Raw genomic sequence first — 20,696 nt, 5'->3', positions numbered from 1 at the left:
TCTCAGCACAACAGCAGAGTCGAGTGGCTTCACAGTGGCACGACACATCCCACACCCCACACAGCCAGAAACACTTACACTCTGACCCCGCACAGAAAAGCGTGCCATCCCGTCCTGGGCCTTTGGGATCCATCAGTGAACTCCACAAAGATCTCCAGCCTCATGGGCATGCATGCTGTCACCACCCAGTCCCCAGTGTACGTGCGAACATCATGCTGACGTTGCTCTCCTCACTCCCAAGGCGCCGCCGCAAGGTTCTCCCTCCCCCATGAGAATTCTGTCTGCAAAGGATGGATCCCGAAGCCTCCACACATTCTGGGCCTTCCCCTCTGCAAACCCTGCTGGGCTGTGAGTTTGTGCCGCTGAGCTCACTGGTGGGTTTTCTACTGCGAGGTTATTAGTCTGATCTACATAGAGATTAAAATCAACTTGGATGAGAGGCCACATGTTCAACTACAGCCACCCCTAAGCAAGTGGCTTAAGGGGAGTAGTTTTTGTTTGTTTTTTCTTGAGACAGGGTCTCACTCTGCTGCCCAGGCTGGAGTGCAGTGGCACAACCATGGCTCACTGCAGCCCTGCAGCCTCCAATTCCCGGGCTCAAGTGATCCTCCAGCTTGCGCCTCCCAAAGCACTGGGAGCTTTGGGCCACCATGCCTGGCCCAGTGAATGGTCTTTTAAAAAATACTTTATACACTACATACAGTTACCCAAATTCAGTCAAATGCTGTGCGTAACCATCCGCTAGTAGACACACATCACAGAAGAGTGGTTTTCACGCTCTCGACTGGGGCCTACAATAAGAAGTTCATACACTCATCACTGGAAGTTTCCTGAGTCAATACCTACCCCTTAGCCACTCCGAGTTACGCTCCTTTTATCCAAGGCATGCTCCATTTTATCCAGTATTCTTAATGCTGGCCATGGCTCACTCAATTGCTTTGGGTTCAGACCCAAAGTTTGAAAAAGAATGCACTCAAAATAAGACCAATGTCAGTTTAGGGACTCAGAGTTCAAGAATATGAGGGAACGTGGCACAAATGACCAAGGACCACCACCTAACATGACCTACACCACAAAGAGGAGAACCAGAAATTATAAGACAACAGGCAAATTATTGCAAACTGTGTTTGCCCACTGACAGCCACAACAACTGTTGGCTGGGAAACAAGGCACCCAGCCTTCTAAAAACACATAGGGTGTGAACTTTTTGAATCTCAGGGAAAGCATTTCGGCATAAAACGCAGGCTGGCGGTGGCAGCACTCTGCTCAGGGACCCACCCCCAGCTCCCACCGACACAAGAGCTGAGCTCACATGAGGATACGTGGCGGCAGGGGTTGTCCGCATCCTGGCCACCACCGCCCACGGAGCTTGCAGCGTGCCATGATGACAGCAGGGACCGTGGCCCAATTCCCCCCGCGTCATCTGGTGAAAGGCAAAGGCGTTCTGCCATATTTACGGGAAGCGCATTCACACTGGCAAGGAAATGCCAAGCGCGCACCAAGTTCTCCCTCCTGGCTCCATCCAAACACGTTTCTACTTTCAGAAAGATTAAGCTTTGCTTCCAGATACTTGATAACTTTTCATCTCGAGGAAAAAGGAAAACCACTACAGGCCACAACGGCCTTCTCTCAGACACAGAAGGTAACTGGTTATCAGTAAAGGGTTTGTCAGTGCAGGCCCTGCGGCAGGCCTCCGTGGGCTTGGCTCAAAACCACCCCAGGTCTCCTGACAGGACTCCACATCAGCCCACCCGGTCCACACAGGATCTGGTCTCAACCACGACAGAACGTGGACACAGACGAGCAGAGGGGAGGTGACTTCGGGCAATACCCACCCCGGCTCCATCCTGCCCAGCCTTCCTCAGGTGTTTCACTGCAGCCTCCTCTCAGCCTTTCACCTCCTCGGCCGCCTCTGCTCCACGTGTCCTTCCACAGCTCCCACGCTGTAAGCTGGCAACCTGTGGGTTCTGACTGGAGCACCGCGCCATCCTCCACCACCACTGACCCCTTCCCCAGAGAGACACCTCCCATGGGAACAGCGAGTCCTGGAGTCTGCTCCACCATGGACACTGACGATCCAAAATGTTTAATCAAATTGGATGGTTCTTGACGAAGTGTAGATGCGAAAGATGCAGAGTGGTTCTTTCACAACAGGAATCAAGTTCATGTGACTTCACAGTATCTCGGCACACCATCTGCTGGCAGCTTAGGAGTTAACACTTCCCGCACATTTTAACCAAAGACACTCACAAGCTCCTGCCACAGAGGCCCCGGGTGCTCCTCTCTCTGAGACTTACAGCACCCCAGAGAGAGGGCTTCTGGACGGCGCTTCATCCTCTGCACGGGGGTCAGGATGGAGGGTGGGGGAGAGTGTTTCTCTACTCCCTGAGGATGAAGACATCCTCTCTTCCAAAGGGACGGGCAGAGTGGAGTCTTGTACAACAGACAAAGGGGAGTCCCAGGCGAGCCCACCGGGATGTGCAGACGCAGAAACCTGAGCTTGCCTACGATTACAACCAAAGCAGGCTGGGCGTGCCTATGATTACAACCAAAGCAGGCTGAGCTTGCCTACGATTACAACCAAAGCAGGCGGCTCTGCAGGCTGGGAAGGCTGCGTACCAATCGCTGGCCCCATTCTTCTCCTGCAGGGACTGAAGGGTCCCAGGTGCAGCTGAGAATGAAATAAGTGTAGATTTTTCAGAGCAAATTGCAACAGTGTGATTCCACCCAATACTGTTTTCAACTTCCTGAAACTCCTCCCCACGGCCCCCAAAGTTCCTGATGGTTCAGAGCACTTCTGCTGACCACGTCAAATGATGTCATGCTTTCACCACCATCATCCGTGTGAAGAGAAAATACAGATGTTTATCTACCGCAGGCACAGGGAGGGCTTTCTAAAGCTTTCATCTCAGACACTCTCATTGAGACACTCAAATTGACTTTCCCCAAGAAGTCTTTCCTTCAAAATGAGGAAATGTTTAGTTTCTCTAGATTGCAGTGGCTAAACTGGTGCTGTGAGTTACACGGTAATTTTCAAGTCAGCCTTGCGACGCCATGTCATGTCAATCACTTAATCGTAGAACTGGAGATTTTGGGATTTGTACAGTATCATTGCAGGCAACGAGGAACCCAAAGGCTAACAAACCTGACAGGGGAGCTGCAAGACCACTGAGGCCCACCACCCAGCACCTGTGCCTAGAGCCCCCAACCCCCTACTCCCTCACCTCCCTCAAGGTTGTGGGAAGCCCTTCCGTGTGGACCAGGGTGCATACATCACCTGGCCACCTGCCTGCAGGAAATTCTGAGCCTCCCTGTCTTTCAAGACCTGGACACTTTTCAGAGGCACTGGCCAGGACTGTGGTGAGCATCCCTCAGTTTGGGTGTAGCATTTTCTCATGATGAGACTGCATTTCTGGCAACACTGCCAGAGAAGTGATGTGTCTCACTGGGTCCTTGGTGTCAACATCTTATGACTGATGGTGTTACCCTGATCACTTGCTTCACACAGTATCTGCTGGGTTTTTCCACCGAGAAGCTACAATTTTATTTTTCCCTTTGTGACGTGTATCTTGGGGGAGATACTTTGTGACTATGTAAATATCACAGACAGAAGGACATTAAGGAGACATGGCACCCACACACACCAGTGTGGGGTCCTGGAGGGGATCCCGAAACAGCAAGAGGACACTGGTGCAAAACTGAAGTTCGAATAAGGTCTGTCATTTAAGCAATAATGCTGTGAACTTTCTGGCGTTTATATGGATGCCTGGTTACATAAGACATCAACATTAGGGGAAGCAGATGAAGACAACAGGGAAGCTCGGTGAAGTATTTTTTGCATCTTTTCTGTAAAGTCAAAAACTACCTGAAAATTAAAAGCTGACCAAGCTGCAGTCTGATTCTGCATGAGAACCTGGGTGGGGCCTGAAAGTGTGTGTTTCTCACCAATACCCAAGTGATGCTGATGGACACTGCCAGTCCCTGGACGCTCTGCTAGCAAGGCTCTGGCAGACAGAGCCCACCGCACTACGCACAACTTCCCAGTGACAGTCAGCTACCATGCAGCAAGATCATGCTCCCAGTATGCTCACCACTGCTTCACTACAGGCCCTCCTGGACCCCAGCAGGGCAGACGGCCCGCTTGGCACACTGACCCAGCGAGGAGCCAAAGTCAGGGTCTTTGCTACCACACAGGTCTGCCAAGCGTTGCCCAGGTACGCTGGCAGCCCTCCAAGGCCACAGGGCCAGAGCCACCAGCCCACACTGCAATTCAGAGGCGGCTGTGGAACGGTTGCTTGGCACCTCATCCCACTGACTGTGGGCAATTACCAACGCCACAAGGAAGCAGGAAGGTGGAGTGAATAGAACAGGCTTGCAAATTCCTGCTCAAGGGGAGTGACTGGCCACACGGGTGACCTCCTCTCACCCCATTAACATCATCTTTAATAGAGTGTTATAAACCCACAAGAAAGAACACACTCCTGACAGATGCAGAGGACCTGATCAGGGCAGAGGGAAAGCACCGGGGGCACAGACATGGGGCTCCAAGCCTCGCAGAGCCCTGAGGGCAGGCCACACCCACACCTGCCAAGTCAGTCCCACAGAGGAGAGCTAACTGCCCCACGGCCAGCAAAGGGGACTTCCTAAAGAAGTGGAACAGCCCAGAGAAAATATCTGCAAGTTGGTGCTCCAGGTCCCACGGTGACAGGCTCCCAATCACCCGAGGGGAAACTGGACTCTTTCAAAAGCACCCCACAGACCCGGGGCTCTCCACAAGCTTCCTCCTGCCTCAGACAACAGTAGATATCAGTATTTGAGGAGGACTTGCCATACAGAGGAAGAAGCCAACACTTTTTTTTAAGTGACATTAGTGGAAACAAGAAATCAGAACAAAGGAGAACTGGAAAGAATCCTTATTAGTTTCCTTAGAGTCATGGAGATGAGGCATTTGTAAAACAATAAGCTACTATGAAAAAGAAACAATACACGCTTGGAAATTAAAAATTTGATTGTGAAGACATATTAAAGCCCTCTCCCAGAAATGAGAATAAACAAGACACAGAAGGAAGGATAAAGACGCAACTCCAGGGGTCCATCTAGAACGTCCATCACAAACAAGAACTCCTAAGACAGAAGAGCAGAGCTGGAGAGGAAGAACTTCTCAGACAGAACAAGGGAACTTCCCAGAGCTGAAGGACAAAGCACCAGAGCCAGAGTCCCTGGCGTAGGAATCCACACACCTCAAAACACACAAGGGTAAAACATCATTAACACCAAAGAGAAGATCCAAGAGCATTCAGGGAGGGAGAGGGGTCTCCACAAGGAGGAAGAGCACTTGCCAGAGGTTCCTGTGGAAATGAACAAAACCAAGATGAAAACATTCCTGAACACACCCAGCTGTAGAAGAAAGGAAAATAGCAGGTTGGCTCGTGTGCAGGATAACCCATCCAGATGAGAAGAAGGACAGGGGCTAAAGGAGGAAGGGGACCTCACACTATCCTTGAGAATTTAAAACAATGTAAGGAGTCGATGGGAACAGAAAGTGCTAAGAGAAAAGCCATGACTAACAGAAAAAACCTCGCTGTACAGGAAGGGAAACACTCAACTTGTCTGTGAAGAGAACAGTATTTGCATAGGCCTAACACAGTAAGTCCAGGGGATAGAAGAGGTGGAATATGACAGAAGGGCTCCATCACCCCATCCTAACAAAGTCAAAGCTGTGTAAAACAAAGTATCAGCTTAGAGCTAGGTGCAGTCACTCACACCTGTACTAACGGCTACTAAGGAGGCTGAGGATCACTTGAGCTCAGGAGTTCGAGTACGGCCTGGGCAACAACGGGGGCTCCTATTTCAAGAAAAAAATAAAAAGGATCAGCTTACTTAGAGCTGTGGAGAATGACCTAAAGAAACCACTCAAGATGTAAACCTCTTTGAAGAACGGGGCTGCGAGGTGGGGCTGGGGACCATTGCTTTTCACTGTAAGTCTTTCATTGACGTTCCTATTGTATACATTATATTGATTAAAATACTAAATATATGGGCTTTTTTTTTTTAAGAACATAGGCTTCAGACAGACTGAATTCGAACCCTGGCTCTGTAAATCTGAGCAAGTCCCTTAGTGTCTGCGCGCCTAGTCACCTCATCTATAAAGTGGGGGCAGCCTCTGCCTCCCGGGTCATGATCAAGTACCCGAGATGTTGAGCTGCCCCCACGCAGCGTGGAATCACAAATGGAAGCTCTTTTTTAAAAAGATTAAAGCCCCAGGGGGGGCAACAAGGCGAAACTCCCTCTCTACTAAAAATACAAAAATTGGCCAGGGGTGGTGGCGTCTGTGGTCCGAGCTACTCAGGAGGCTGCGGTGGGAGGATCACTTGAGCCAGGGAGACCGAGGCTGCAGGGAGCCAAGATCACGACACTGCATTCCAGCCTCGGGGACAGAGTGAAACCCTATCTCCAAAAAATAAAAATATAAACGCCAATGATGACAGAATCCAACATCGCAAGAATATATTCTTATTTTAATCGCCAGACACGGGAAGTGGACCTACATACAGAATTTTAACCGCGTTTTGGTGTTTTCTTCTAGCACTGGATATCTGCGAGCTGCGTGTTAAATGACCAGATCCAGTTTTTATTTGATGTTTCCTGAGCTTACTCAGAACCACTCACTACTCCAAGTCATTTTTCTGTCCCCCAAGAACTTCCAGCTAAAAGTGGACCCTACAACTGCCTCCTCTTATCAATTATTTACTGTAGTGCGAGTTCCACCATCGCCATCAGGCCCTGGAGTACATTCCTGGGCAGAACAGGCAACTCCAAACAGGGCAATTACCTGTTCCACATCAACAACTGTGTGACCCGAGCCCTCCCCGGTCAGGGTGCAAGCTCGCTACCCTTCAAAGCCCACACTCGCTCCACTTGCTCACAGTTCTTCAGGGATGATGTATTTCTCCAATAGCAAGACAACCCCTACCATCTCATCAGTGAGAAACATCAGTCCTCTATCAAGGCAATCTCTCCAATTTGCTCACACAGTGTGGATGGAATGTCATCTACTTTCTGCATCCTAGGGGGGAAAAAAACGGCCACCTTTCTTAACGACTAGATCACAGAAATCGCACAAACGTGCTGGGGATGGGGCACCCCGAAGTCTTCATTCATTGGGACCCCTCGGGGGACGGGCTGGGGTCCTCGCCGAGGTCTGCGGTCGCCCCGAGAGCGCCCCTTCCGCTGCCTCGCCAGAGACTTGCGTGTGCAAGTCCTGGGCTATGGGGCTCCGGTCCACAGCCACGGAGGAGGCACAAAAACGATGCCTGTCGCTCCCGCCTGGCTGGCAGGAGCGACCCCCTTGGGAGACTTCAGTCCCCAGAGGAGCCCGGGCGCGGTTCTAGGCCTTTCCAGTCTCCCCGTCGTGGCTCCGGGTCCTTCCCGCGGGGCGAGGCCCGGGACAGAGGTCGGGAGCGCGAGGCCCCCGGGCCGGGCTGCGGCAGCCGCGGCTCAACGGACGCCGGGCGCGGCGGGGCCGGGGGTGCGGAAGCGAGGAAGCCGGAGCCCCTCTTCCGGGGCGCGGCCGAGGACGGGGAGCGGGGCCCGGGGGGCGCTCGCCCGGCCCCGGCGGCTGACGGCGGCGGGGCTGCGGCGCGGGCGGCCCGGCGGGCGGGAGGAGGAGGGAGGAGGGAGGAGGGAGATCTCGCTCTCGCTCTCGCCCCGCGGGAAGGGGGAGGCGGAGGCGCGACCGGCTGCGGGAGCTGCAATTACCGTGTGGGCTGCGGAATTCTCGTGGTGTTTGTCGGGGAGATGCGATAATGGCGTCCGTCCTCGCGAGAGAAGCCGCCGCTCTGCGCAGGCGCCGCGAGCCCCTCCCCGCGACGCTCGGCCCCCGCCCTCCGCGCAGGCTCACTGGGCGCGCGGGCCCGGGGGCGGGGCCCCCACTGCGGCAGTGAGGCCCGCTGCGCGCGCTTCTCCCGCTCGGCCTCCTGGTGAGCATGCGCAGGCGGCCTTCTTCCGCGACGGTACCTGCTTCCCAGGGCTTTTTTCCCCCTGTTTTTCGCCCAAGCCCATGGCCTGCGTGAGAAAAACCACCTCAGTGGACGGTCTGAGGAATTTGCATCTTCTTTGAGAAGGAATGAATAGGCATCAGCTCCCTCAACTACTACACCTCCCAGGGTGCCCTGCGCAAGCTGGGAGCCATGCATTCGGGGACTCGTAGTCCCTGCGTCTGGGCCATGCCTGCCGGGACTTGTAGTCTCTCCGGACTCCGGTCGCCCGTCCAGTCCCCGCACCAAGGGTTGCTGGGACTTGTAGTTACGATGTCTCAGGTAGGCTGTGCGCCCCCAGCGGGTCGTACCTGCTGCTGCGGCGGTCCTGCCCTGAGGTTCCGGAGCGCTTGGTGGCGTTTTCCCAGACATAAGTGGTCAGGGGTCCCCAGTGTCTATCCAGAGGGGCCTGAGTGCACGCGCGCGGGAGTTAGCACACGCTGCAGTGATTATGGTCTTAGTTAAGTCCTATAGGTAGCACATAATATAAATAAGTGATGGCGGCCGGGCACTGTGGCTCACGCCTGTAATCCCAGCCCTTTGGGAGGCCAAGGCGGGCGGAACACCTGAGGTAAAGGGTTCGAGACCAGCCTGGCCAACATGGCGAAACCCTGTCTCTACTAAAAATACAAAATTATGCCGTGCGTGGTGGCGGGCGCCTTGTAATCCCAACTACTCAGGAGGCTGAGGCAGGAGAATCGCTTGAGCCCAGGAGTCGGAGGTTGCAGTGAACCGAGATCGCGCCACTGCACTCCAGCCTGGCGACAGAGCGAGACTCTGTCTCAAAAAAAAAAAAAAGTGATGACGTGAATGTGCACACGTTATATTTTATGTAGAATAAATGTGCAAATGTGCGTTTGTGGGTAATCACAGGAAAAAATTCCCAGACTACATGGCAGTTCCCAGAAGTGTCATTCCTGGTTATCTCCCTCTGCTTATCTAGGATTACCTTGCCTTTCATTTTCTTCTTTATACTCGCATCTGTTTCCTGAATTATTTGCAATGAGCAAGAATGCCTTTGATCTCCCAAACACGGGCAAGGGAGCTATTTTCACTGGGAAAAAGAAAATACTGGCCAGGCGCGGTGGCTCACGCCTGTAATCCCAGCACTTTGGGAGGCCGAGGCGGGTGGATCACGAGGTCAGGAGATCGAGACCATCCTGGCTGACACGGTGAAACCCCGTCTCTACTAAAAATACAAAAAATTAGCCGGGCGTGGCGGTGGGCGCCTGTAGTCCCAGCTACTCGGGAGGCTGAGGCAGGAGAATGGCGTGAACCCGGGAGGTGGAGCTTGCAGTGAGCCGAGATGGTGCCACTGTACTCCAGCCTGGGCAGCAGAGCGAGACTCCTTCTCAAGAAAAAAAAAAGAAAGAAAGAAAAAGAAAATGCTTTACCTTGAATTTCCTACCCAACTCCCTTTTGCCAATAATAAAAACAGGATTCAGCGCAGTCATGGGCTATGCGACCCTGGGCAACCTTACCGAGTTAAAGTCTCCTCCAGAATTAGGCTCGGAGGCTCCACTGAGGCTGGTGGCTGGGTCACTTCGTGGCAAAAGTGTCTTACAGACACTCCAAGGAGGACCCTTGGCAGAATGGCAGCGCTGGGACAGGTGTTGATCTGAAGATGGGACTTGTCCTTTTTCAACATGAAGATCAGCTCCAAAGAGATTAGAAAAATTGCCCAGCGAGGCCACAGGGCTGGAGAGAAGCAGAAGCTGAGTTTGCAGTCCCGAATGCCTTGCTTAGAGTGTGGAGTCCACTCACGTGGAGGGAAAGGGTGCGTGCGGTAGCTGCCACAGAATATTCCCTCCGGCAGTGGGGACGAAACATGTTCTAGGGAGGCACGCCTTTTGTCTCCACCTCCACCTCAATCAGGGCTGCATTCAAACATTAATACTTGCCCATGTGAGAATTCTTAGCATCCACGCCTGAATATCTGGCTTGAAAAGACAAACCTAGGGTGATGTTGTTCCTGTTATTTCAAAACATTCCCAAGTCCGTGTCTGGAGCTGCCTTTCCCCTATCCCCAGTCCTTGTGCAATGCTGGGCTCGGCGTCATGAACAGGTGTGAGTGGACGAGAGAAGGAACTTGTGGGCAAAGGTGAATCCATCTGTGACCATCCAACAAGCTACAGTGAGGTTTGTTGAAGGCCACTGCTGACTCGGTCATGATCAGAAATTAAGCCAATCAAAACTATGGTTGTGACTGTGCTGCAGTTAGTGATTGTTTTGTTTTGTTTGCATCAGAGTCTTGCTCTGTCATCCAGGCTGGAGTGCGATGGTACAATCAGAGCTCACTGCAGCCTCTACCTCTCGGGCTTAAGTGATCTTCCCGCCTGAGCCTCCAGAGTAGCTGGGACTACAGGCATGCACCACCACCATTGCCTAATTTTTTTTTATTTTTTGTAGAGTCAAAGGTCTCAATATGTTGTCCAAGCTGGTCTTGAACTCCTGGACTCAAGCGATCCTCCCGTCTTAGCCTCCTAAAGTGTTAGGGTTACAGGCATGAGCTACTACACTTTTTTGTTTTTGATGGTTTTTATTTAGTTTTTATTTTGCTGCTCAGGAAGCTAAAAGAGGAAGGCATTGTTCAATATTGGCATATAGTTGATTCACCGTAATTTTTTAAAAATGAAGTAGCTAGTCATCAGCAAAGACAGCTGTCTATAGTGAAGGTTCACTTACTCACCAGTCAGTACAAGGATCCAATCTGGTCCCCTGGAGTTAATGAAGTTACAGTCACATTAGTGAGGGCATTATAAGAGGAGCGGGAAGTGCACTCTGGCGTATGTGGCACCAGATATGGGGGCCACTTACAAGTGTGTGCACTAGGCCATAAGTAAAGGTCACAGAGGTCCTTTCGTCAACACCTCGAAATGCCCACGTCAAGAAAACCCTGGAACCTTCTGACAGTTCCTCTTTCTGAGAATGTCACTAGGGTAGAGAAAGAGAAATTAAACACGATGCACTGAGTGGCCCAGGAAAAGCCCAGGAGGCCGAGTGGAATGCTGAAACGCTGAACCTGGTTGTTGTTAAGTGTGAGGACTTGGAGTTTGCCCGGCCAGGGCTTAGAGTCTGAGCCTTCCCTGGGCAAGTTGCTGAGGCTCTCAGGCCTCGCTTCCCACTCTGGGAACTGGTGTTTAGATCTCACAGCTCACAGGGATATTGGGAGGGGTCCATGGCATGGAGGTGATGAAGCGTTTAGTAGAGAGTCCGATTCCGAATGTACTCATGTTACCATGGGCTGAGTGACCACGAGCCGGGCACATTTCACTGTAATCCCTATTCTTTGTGAAGAACAGGAAGATAAGAGAGGTTGAGCGATACACCTGGGGTCACACAGCTATAGTGGAGGTAGAGACGAGAGGAGGCAGGTGGTGAGATGTGGCAGCAAAGGTAGTGAAGGCGCAACTGCGTCCTTGTCGGCGAGGAAGGGGTGTCGTCTTGCTCCTGAGGCAATGGGGAAGACTTTACAAAGTTTGGGGCCAGAGCGGGTAGGATCAGATTTGTGTTTGGAAAGTCCATCTGGTGGCCTGGCACAGTGGCTCACACCTGTAATCCCAGCACTTTGGGAGGCAAAGGCGGGCAGCTCACCTGAGGTCGGGTGTTCGCAACCAGCCCAACCAACATGGTGATACCCCGTCTCTACTAAAAGTACAAAATTAGCCGGGTGTGGTGGCGCATGGCTGTGATCCCAGCTACTCGGGAGGCTGAGGCAGGAGAATCACTTGAACCCGGGAGGTGGAGGTTGTGGTGAGCCAAGATCGCGCCATTGCACTCCAGCCTCGGCAACAAGAGGGAGACTCTGTCTCAAAAAAAAAGAAAAGTCCATCTGGCTGGAGTGCTGGAAAAGGAATGGGAGGAGGAAATACATTATCCTGCATGAATTTGGGGAGAGCTGTGGAGAAGGCTGTGACAGGCTCCAAGTGAGAGACGGAGGCTTGCGGCAGGGGGTTGCAGTGCAGACAGGATGAAGAGAAATGGACAGATTGGAGAGGTTCCACAGGGTGAAATCCACAGGATTTGCCCATGAGCCCGATGCTGGGGACTGCTAAGGGAGAGGGGGCGTCCAGGTGCTGTACTGGATGGTGGACGCACAGCTCCAGGAGGTGGGAGACCGGACGTCATGGCCACCGCTCATGGTCGTGAGGACTGTCCCTGAAAACACATCTTTGCAATTGTCCCCCCGGGGGGCTCCTTCTGTAATTCATCCTCCACTCTCCCCCACCCCCGACTTTGCCACTTCATGCAAGGGCACCGTAAGGGTTTGAAGGTCTCACTGGAAGAGGTCAGCTTTGGGGTGAACTAGAGCCCTGAAAGGAGACCCCACTGGGAAACAAGATGATGATCCAGGGGTGACAGGAGGGGGTGGCAGTCAGCACCACTCAGCCCCACCTGGCATGGATCCCACCCTCTCCGGGGACAGGCCACACACTCTGGGCTGTCGAGAGAGACCAGGACCTACCCAGTCACTGCTGTGTGGATACAGTGCCCTCTGAAACTGGGGAAGCAACCTACGCTTCCTGTACCTTACCTTCCTCACTTGTAAAGTGGATCAGCAAGGCCTCAAATATGGGGGCCACTTACATGTGTGTGCACTAGGCCATTTGTAAAGGTCACAGAAACCCTTACTATCTGCATAGTAACATGCATTTGAGAGAGAGAGGAGAGAGAGAAAGAGAGTGGCATTGCTTCGGCCCAGCAATTTGGCTGATTTCTCCTTTGTCTGGGCCAAACATATGGCCAAGCAGCCTGCATGGTCAGTTCTCAATCTGGGCTGATATGAGACCCTCTGAAAACACCAAAGCCTGCACCTCCAGGAGTGGGGCCAGGTTCAGTGGCTCCAGAAACCCCCGGGAGTCCACTGCACAGACTCTGTCATCTCTGTCTCTGACTCTGTCTCTCTCTCTCTTTCCACCCTGCCCTTTCCATCTGTGGGCTTGGCTTTTCCCTATTTTTTTTTTTTTTTAGGTGGAGTCTCGCTATGTCACCCAGGCTGAAGTGCAATGGTGCGATCTTGGCTCACTGCACCCTCCGCCTCCCGGGTTCAAGTGATTCTCCTTCCTCAGCCTCCCGAGTAGCTGGGATTACAGGCGCCTGCCACCAAGCCTCGCTATAATTTTTGTATTTTTTTAGTAGAGACGGGGTTTCGCCATATTGGCCAGGCTGGTCTCGAACTCCTGGGCTCAAGTGGTTCTCCCACCTACGGCATCTGAAAGTGCTGGGATTACAGGCATGAACCACCTCGCCTGGCTGGTTTTTCCCCATTCCTGAGCAGGATCTCACGAAAGGGGGTCCCAGCAACCACCAACAGGTTTTTCCAGTTCAACCATTCCCTGGGAGAGAGGGCCTCTTTCCTCATCATTCCAGCAAGGCTCCCGGGGGGCGATGCTTACTGGCCAGACTGTGTACCCGGCAATGACCCCCACTCCTAGTGGCCAGTCCTGAGACATGTCTGGGGGAGGGGTCAGCCTGGCCCAGCCTCGTGGAGGGCGGGTGGGGAGGGCTGGTCTCCCAGAGCAAACCCAGCAGCTGCCAGGGAGAAGAGCTGGGTGTGTGCAAGCAGAAACAGCACCAGTCCCCAGCGGGGTCCCTCAGGGCTCTCCTCCTGCACACGTGAACGCTGACGTCAGCACTGACGTTCTGTCCGGCTGGCAGCTCTCTCCTCCTGTCTGAGAATGGGAGCGGCCGTTGATGCGAACTCCCCAGGAGAGGCTGCATATGGTGCAATTAAACCAGACCACCCAAGCCAGACAGCTGATTAGCATCTCAAAAGGGGCTACTGGGCGTTCGAGTCCTTGTTAAAGAGAAGTTGCTGCTGCGAAGCAGGTGGGGAAACGCGTACAAACCCGCGCAATCAGTAAAAAACGCCTGCGGGAAATGGACCCATAAAAAGTCCAGTGGCAGTGACGGTAGCCCAGCCTGCCAGGGAACTGTTGCTTTTCCGACTTGCTCTCTTCCAGGCTCTGTCGGTGGTCGGCATGGCCTGTGGAAATCAACGAGAACTTGCCCGCCAGAAAACATGAAGAAAACCCAGGAAATTAGCAAGGGAAGAAGAAAAGAGGATAGCTTGACCACCTCTCAGAGAAAGCAGGGGGACTCTGAGATCATGCAACAAAACAGGAGGCAGCTAATGAGAAATCTACGCAGACAAGAGAAAAATGATAACTGGCTATTTGGAAAACCTGAGTGCATCATAAGCCCTAAGATTAAGATTTTGTAGAGTGAACAGTCATTACATATAACTTATCCTTTAAAAGGATTTTAAACTTTACCTTTCAGATTGACTTAGTGCGATGTTTTAGAAGCATTCTTCAAAGAATAAAACACTAGGCCGGGCGTGGTGGCTCATGCCTGTAATCGCAGCACTTTGGGAGGCCGAGACAGGCAGGACACCTGAGGTTGGGAGTTCGAGACCAGCCTGACCAACATGGAGAAACCGCATCTCTACTAAAAAAAACCACAAAATTAGCTGGGCGTAGTGGCACATGCCTGTAATCCCAGCTACTAGGGAGGCTGAGGCAGGAGAATCGCTTGAACCCAGAAGGCGGAGGTTGCGATGAGCCGAGATCGCGCCATTGCACTCCAGCCTGGGCAACAAGAGCGAAACTCCATCTCAAAAAAAAAAAAGAATAAAACACTAACCATGGGGAAAAAAAAGTCCAGTGGCTCAGCAAAAGAAATTACTGTGAACAAAACTCGTGCAGAAACTTTTGTGTGTTTTGAAGGATTTTGTCCAACACAAGTTTTTCCTATTTGATTTTTTCACCTAAAATAGCATTTCTTCATGGACAGTGTATCATTTTGAGATCACGGAGTACTATGGAGCGCAGTTGGTGCATTTAGAAATGACTTTCAACTTCTGGCCGGACACGGTGGCTCATGCCTGTAATCCCAGCACTTTGGGAGGCCGAGGCGGGCAGATCACCTGAGATCAGGAGTTTGCGACATGCATTACATCGTTTCTTACTTTTCAAGGAAAAACATGTTTTGTGACTTGAGCAACATGGAGAAACTCGTCTCTACTGAAAATACAAAATTTGCCAGGCATGGTGGCTCATGCCTGTAATCCCAGCTACTCAGGAGGCTGAGGCAGGAGAATCGCTTGAACCCAGGAGAAGGAGGTTGCGGTGAGCCGAGATCGCACCACTGCACTCCATCCTGGGCAACAAAAGTGAAATTCTGTCTCAAAAAAAAAAAAAAAAAAAAAAGAAATGACTTTAAATTTCTATCACATGAGAATAAAGCCCTATTTCAAAAAGTGATGCAGAGAAATTTGAGGGTTCTCAGAGAATGGTGGGCTCCAGGCCTCTCTCACTCACTCACACACGCTTGCCATGAACATGCATACATGTAAATTTGTATCTGTGTGTTAGGTACTAACGTAGTGTGTGCTCTACGGAACATATGAAAAATAGAAAATCTTAACAGGTGATAACAAGCATAGAAATTTCAATCTTCTGCACGTGGAAGGGGTATCTGGGTACACGTGGTCCATTTTAGAAAAAATCAATTAAAGAAGGTTTGACTTAAACATTTTGGGTTCGAATATGAAGAATGTTTGTAAACAGGCAGAGAGGAGCAGTTTCTTGATCTCCTACCTTCTAATTTAAGAAAGGAAGGCTGGGTGCAGTGGTTCCACCTGTAATCCCAGCCCTTTGGGAGGCCGAGGCGGGCGGTTCATGACGTCAGGAGTTCAAGACCATCCTGGCCAACATGGTGAAACCCTGTCTCTACTAAAAATACAAAAATTAACTGGGCATGGTGGCGGGCGCCTGTAATCCCAGCTACTCGGGAGACTGAGGCAGGAGAATTGCTTGAACCGGAACCCGGGAGGCAGAGGTTGCAGTGAGCCGAGATCATGCCACTGCACTCCAGCCTGGGCTACAGAGCGAGATTCCATCTCAAAAAGAAAAGAAAAAAAAAAGAATGAAAAAATCTCCTTTAGTTATGGATTTTTATTAACTCCTGTAAGGTTCTCCACAGAAACAGACCAACAGGATGTGTGTGTGTATGTGTGTGTGTGTGTGTATAGTGTGTGTGTGTGTAAGTAAACCTACACCCAGCTACCTATCTATCTATACATTGGGAGAGGGAGGGAGATTTGTCAGATTTATCTTGAGGAATTGCCCTATGCAATTGGGGAGGCTTGACAAGCCCCAAATCTGACGAGAGATTCGCAGTTCAAGTCCAAAGGGCACCTGCTGGCAGAATTCCTTCTCAATGGGGGGTGGGAGAAGGGGTTTGGGGGAATAGGGAGGGAGGTCAGTCTTTGTTCTATTAAGGCCTTCAACTGATTAGATGAGAGCCACCCACATTCTGGAGGGCAGTCTGCTTTATTCAACGTTCACTGAGGTATAAATGTTAATCACATTCAAAAAAACACATTCATGGAAATATCTAGAATAATGGTCCACCAAATATCTGGGCACCACGGCCCCGCCAGGTTGACAAAAGTAACCATCATGACTCTGCATGAGAAATTTTCAACTCTGGCAGAAAATTGCAGACTATATGAAGCCCACCGATTGGTGTTTTCTGTGGGAGGTAGAAACTAAGAAATTAGAAAGTGTTGGGTTGGATACATATGAGACATTTTGGCCCAGAATACAAGGTGAGCAGGTGAGAGCACAATCCCTTGGGTGAGTAACTTGGCACATCTATCAGCAGTTCAATGGATTTGCCCTTTGACCTATGTATGTCAAACCTAGGAATTCTATTCAAGGATATTCAGTGCAGTGTTAATTTTTTTATTTGTTTGATTTTTGTTTTTTGTTTTTGTTTTTTTTTTTTGAGACGGAGTCTCGCTCTGTTGCCGACGCTAGAGTGCAATGGCGCGATCTCGGCTCACTGCAACCTCCGCCTCCCGGGTTCAAGCTATTCTCATGTCTCAGCCTGCCGAGTAGCTGAGATTACAGGCACCCACCACCGCGCCCGGCTAATTTTTGTATTTTTAGTAGAGACAGGTTTTCACCATGTTGGTCAGGTTGGTCTCGAACTCCCGACCTCAGGTGATCCACCCGCCTCAGCCTCCCAAAGGGCTGGAATTACAGGCATGAGCCACTGCATCTGGCCAAGTGCAGTGTTAATTGTAAAACCAAAAAAAAAAAAAAAACCCATAAAAACTAGAAAAACAGTCTCGGCACAATGGCTCACACTCGTAATCCCAGCACTTTGGGAGGCCGAGGCGGGCAGATCACTTGAGGCCAGGGGTTTGAGACCAGCCTGGGCAACATGGTGAAACCCCATCTCTACTAAAAATACAAAAATGAGCCGGGTGTGGTGGGCAACGCCTGTAATCCCAGCTACTTGAGAGACTGAGGCAGGAGAATCACTTGAGCCTGGGAGGCGGAGGTTGCAGTGAGCCCAGATTGCGCCACTGCACTCCAGCCTGGGCAACAGAGAAAGACTGTCTCGAAAAAAAAAAAAAAAAGGAAAAGCACTGTAAGATAATTAATTTAATAAATTATGATATATATGTATATATAGATATATATATATATTTTTTTTTTTTTGAGACAGAGTCTTGCTCTGTCGCCCAGGCTGGAGTGCAGTGGCACGATCTCGGTTCACTACAACCTCTGCCTCCCAGGCTCAAGTGATTCTCCTGCCTCAGCCTCCCAAGTAGCTGGGATTACAGGCACACGCCACCACACCCGGCTCATTTTTGTATTTTTAGTAGAGACGGGGGTTTCACCATGTTGGCCAGGCTGGTCTTGAACACCTGACCTCAAGTGATCCAATTGTCTCGGCCTCCCAAAGTGCTGGGATTGCAGGCGTGAGCCACCACACCCAGCTGGTACTTATTTTAGTGGAACATTCTGTAGTTATTTCTTTAAAAGAAGAGCTATGTACACCACCTATAAGATAAGTAATTTGATAAATTATGGTACATATTTCAGTGGAATATTTTGTAGTTATTTCTTTAAAAGAAGGGAAGAGTTATATACACTGATATAAAAGTTATTCCGGATAAATTAGTAGGTGGCATATATATGTGTATCTATATGTACATGTCCTCTATACATAATTATTTCCTGTATTTAAAAAGAGAATACGTATGTAAGAGATTTCTGATATGGAAATTCCCAAAGAGAGCCATAAGAAACTGCTAACCGGCCGGGCGCCGTGGCTAACGCCTGTAATCCGAGCACTTTGGGAGGCTGAGGCGGGCGGATCATGAGGTCAGGAGATCGAGACCATCCTGGCCAACATGGCGAAACCCCGTCTCTACTAAAAATACAAAAAAATTAGCCAGGCATGGTGGTGGGCACCTGTAATCCCAGCTACTCAGGAGGCTGAGGCAGGAGAATGGCATGAACCCGGGAGGCAGAGCTTGCAGTGAGCCGAGATCTCGCCACTGCACTCCAGCCTGGGCGACAGAGCGAGACTCCGACTCAAAAAAAAAAAAAACTGCTAACCACACTTCACTCTGGAAAAGACAGATTGTTACTTTTCCCTTCTGGGCTGTTTGACATTCTTTCCAGAAGTGTGCGTGTGCGTGGCCTCCTTGCCTCTAGTAATGGCGGGAGTTTCCATTTCTACCGTAATAGAATGGAAACGGCGCCACGAGTCCACTGTGAGGAGGGTGCAGGACAAGCTGGGTGTGGTGGCTCAGGTAGGGGTCAATTGGACTGGCTGCAGGACACCCAGACACCTGGCAGAGCTTGATTTTGGGGTGTCGGGAAGGTGTTTCCAGCAGAGACTGGCGTCTGAGCTTCAGCGGACCGGGTGGTGAAGAGCTCTCTCTGTTGCAGGATTGATAAGGAATCAGAGAGACTAAGGGGTTGAGGAGGATATTTATTATTTAGGTGCACCGGCCCAGTCGGATTAACAGCCAAAGGACTGAGCCCTGAACAACGAGTTAAGTTACCTTTTAAGCATTTCGTGGGGTGGAGGGAGATCTGTGCAGGGGGAAGCATATTACAGAACCGAGAAACAAAGACAGTTATTCAATTAATTGAGACATGCTTTACATCATTTCTTACTTTTCAAGGAAAAACATGTTTTGCGACTTGAGTTGATCTGTTTATGGCCTTGCAGCTGCACGGCTAGAGAAACAGGGTCTTCACAATGCCTGGGAAAGGGAGAGATAAGGCTCACTAGCCACAGAAAAGCAAGCAGTTAATTTTAAAGGACTTCAGCACTTTCTCTTTCCCAGGGGGAGCTGGGTTTTCTTACATACAGCTGAGTTTCTGCTTACATATTCTTAATTTCTTTTAATTCCTGTTCCACCTCAATGTGGACAGCACCATCCAATCTGCTGGGACCCAGAGAGAACAAAAACAGAGAAAAGGTGAATGTGTCCGTCCATCTGCTGGACTGGGGCGTGCTCTTCCTCCCCTTCCCTTGGACAACTCCCAGCTCCCTGGCCGTGGGACTCCAGGACTTACACCAATGCCACCCTCTGCCCCAGGGTTCTCAGGCCTTTGGCCTTGGACTGAGAGTTACACCCTCAGCTTCCCTGGTTCTGAGGCCTTTGGACTTGGACTGAGCCATGCTACCAGCACTCCAGGGTCTCCAGCTTGCAGTAGCCTGTCCTGGAACTTCTCAGCTTCCATAATCATATGGGCCAATTCCCCTAATTTTCCTCTCATCTATCTATCTATCTATCTATCTATCTATCTAATCTATCATCTATCATCAATCTACCTATCATTTATCTCTTTATTTCTATCTATCACCTACCTCAGGCAGGAGAATAGGGAATGAGGGTAACCCAGGGTTAAGGCAGAAGCAAAAGGGCAGCAGGAGCAGCCGGTTCCAGGCAAGATTGGGCAGCACACGGGCCACAGTCTCACTCCTGTGGTAACAGAACAGAAGCCTCCACTTCTGCCTCTGATTGGTCAGGGGCCAATCCTTCATAGGACGTAACCAATTGGAATCGTCTAAAGGGCACCTGGGGTTGTTACCAAATTCTTTTAGCTTAATAAAAACCCTGAAGAACATGGTAATCAGGGTTCTTCAGCCACTTGCTTGTTCTTCTCTTGCTTGTTTGTGTGTTTTGCTCAATTCTTTAACACGCCAAGAACCTGGACAACTCGAAGTTAAGACTTTCCATCTGGTAACATGTCTATCATCTATCATCTAGCTATCATCTACCTACCATCTATCTACCTACCAATCATCTTTCTTCATCTATCCTTTATCTACCATCTATCTACTTATCTGTCTACCTATCTATTGTCTGTCATCTGTCTACCTATCTAGCTATCATCTCTCTCTCTAATCTATCATCTATCTATCTATCTATCATCTCTTTCTCTCTCTCTTTCTCTAATCTGTCTATCTGTCTGTCTATCCCATTGGTTCTGTCTCTCTGGAGAACCCTGACTAATACACTGGGGCTGGTGATATTTTGTAAGTAAAGCAGAGTCCTGCCATGGGGCAGCAAGGAGATGAGGAAGACAGGGAGACCCCCAGCCCACAGGTACTGCTGCAACGCAGTCAACCTAAACTGGGCAGGCTGAAGAGGGCAGGACGGCTGAGGATGGCAGAGGACATGCCCCAGGAGCCTGTGGGGCATCATCGACTGCCCAGGCTGAGGATGGCAGAGGACATGCCCCAGGAGCCTGTGGGGCATCATCGGCTGCCCAGGTGAGCGTCCTCAGGAGATGCCACTGCTCACATGGGGCTGGCAAGGCCTGGGGTGGGAGCTTG

At 50.7% G+C, this 20,696-nt stretch overlaps 1 protein-coding gene and 1 pseudogene across 19 annotated transcripts in view; one reads left to right on the top strand and one right to left on the bottom strand.

The window, feature by feature from the left end:
• Positions 1-7,875, bottom strand: part of BANP (BTG3 associated nuclear protein) — a 125,354-nt gene extending 117,479 nt beyond the window's left edge. For 8 of the 19 annotated variants that reach the window (XM_024233469.3, XM_024233473.3, XM_024233478.3 and 5 more), the window contains exon 1: positions 7,759-7,874. Coding sequence is in view for 5 of the 19 variants with exons in the window: in XM_024233468.3 (XP_024089236.1) it covers positions 6,974-6,994 (21 nt within the window). In the remaining 14 variants the exon portion in view is untranslated. Of the gene's footprint in view, positions 1-1,835; positions 3,183-6,973; positions 7,514-7,758 lie in introns of those variants that run through there. The other 11 variants (XM_024233474.3, XM_054534269.2, XM_054534272.2 and 8 more) reach the window with 7 other exon arrangements.
• A 5,825-nt stretch (positions 7,876-13,700) lies between these two features.
• LOC129050865 (small EDRK-rich factor 1-like) lies at positions 13,701-15,700 on the top strand (annotated as a pseudogene).
• The last annotated feature ends 4,996 nt before the right edge of the window (positions 15,701-20,696 follow it).

This window comes from Pongo abelii, chromosome 18 (genome assembly GCF_028885655.2).
Source record: "Pongo abelii isolate AG06213 chromosome 18, NHGRI_mPonAbe1-v2.0_pri, whole genome shotgun sequence".
Classification (NCBI taxonomy): domain Eukaryota; kingdom Metazoa; phylum Chordata; class Mammalia; order Primates; family Hominidae; genus Pongo; species Pongo abelii.
Note: the sequence above shows the minus strand (reverse complement) of the source record. Positions and strands in the feature narration are given on the sequence as shown.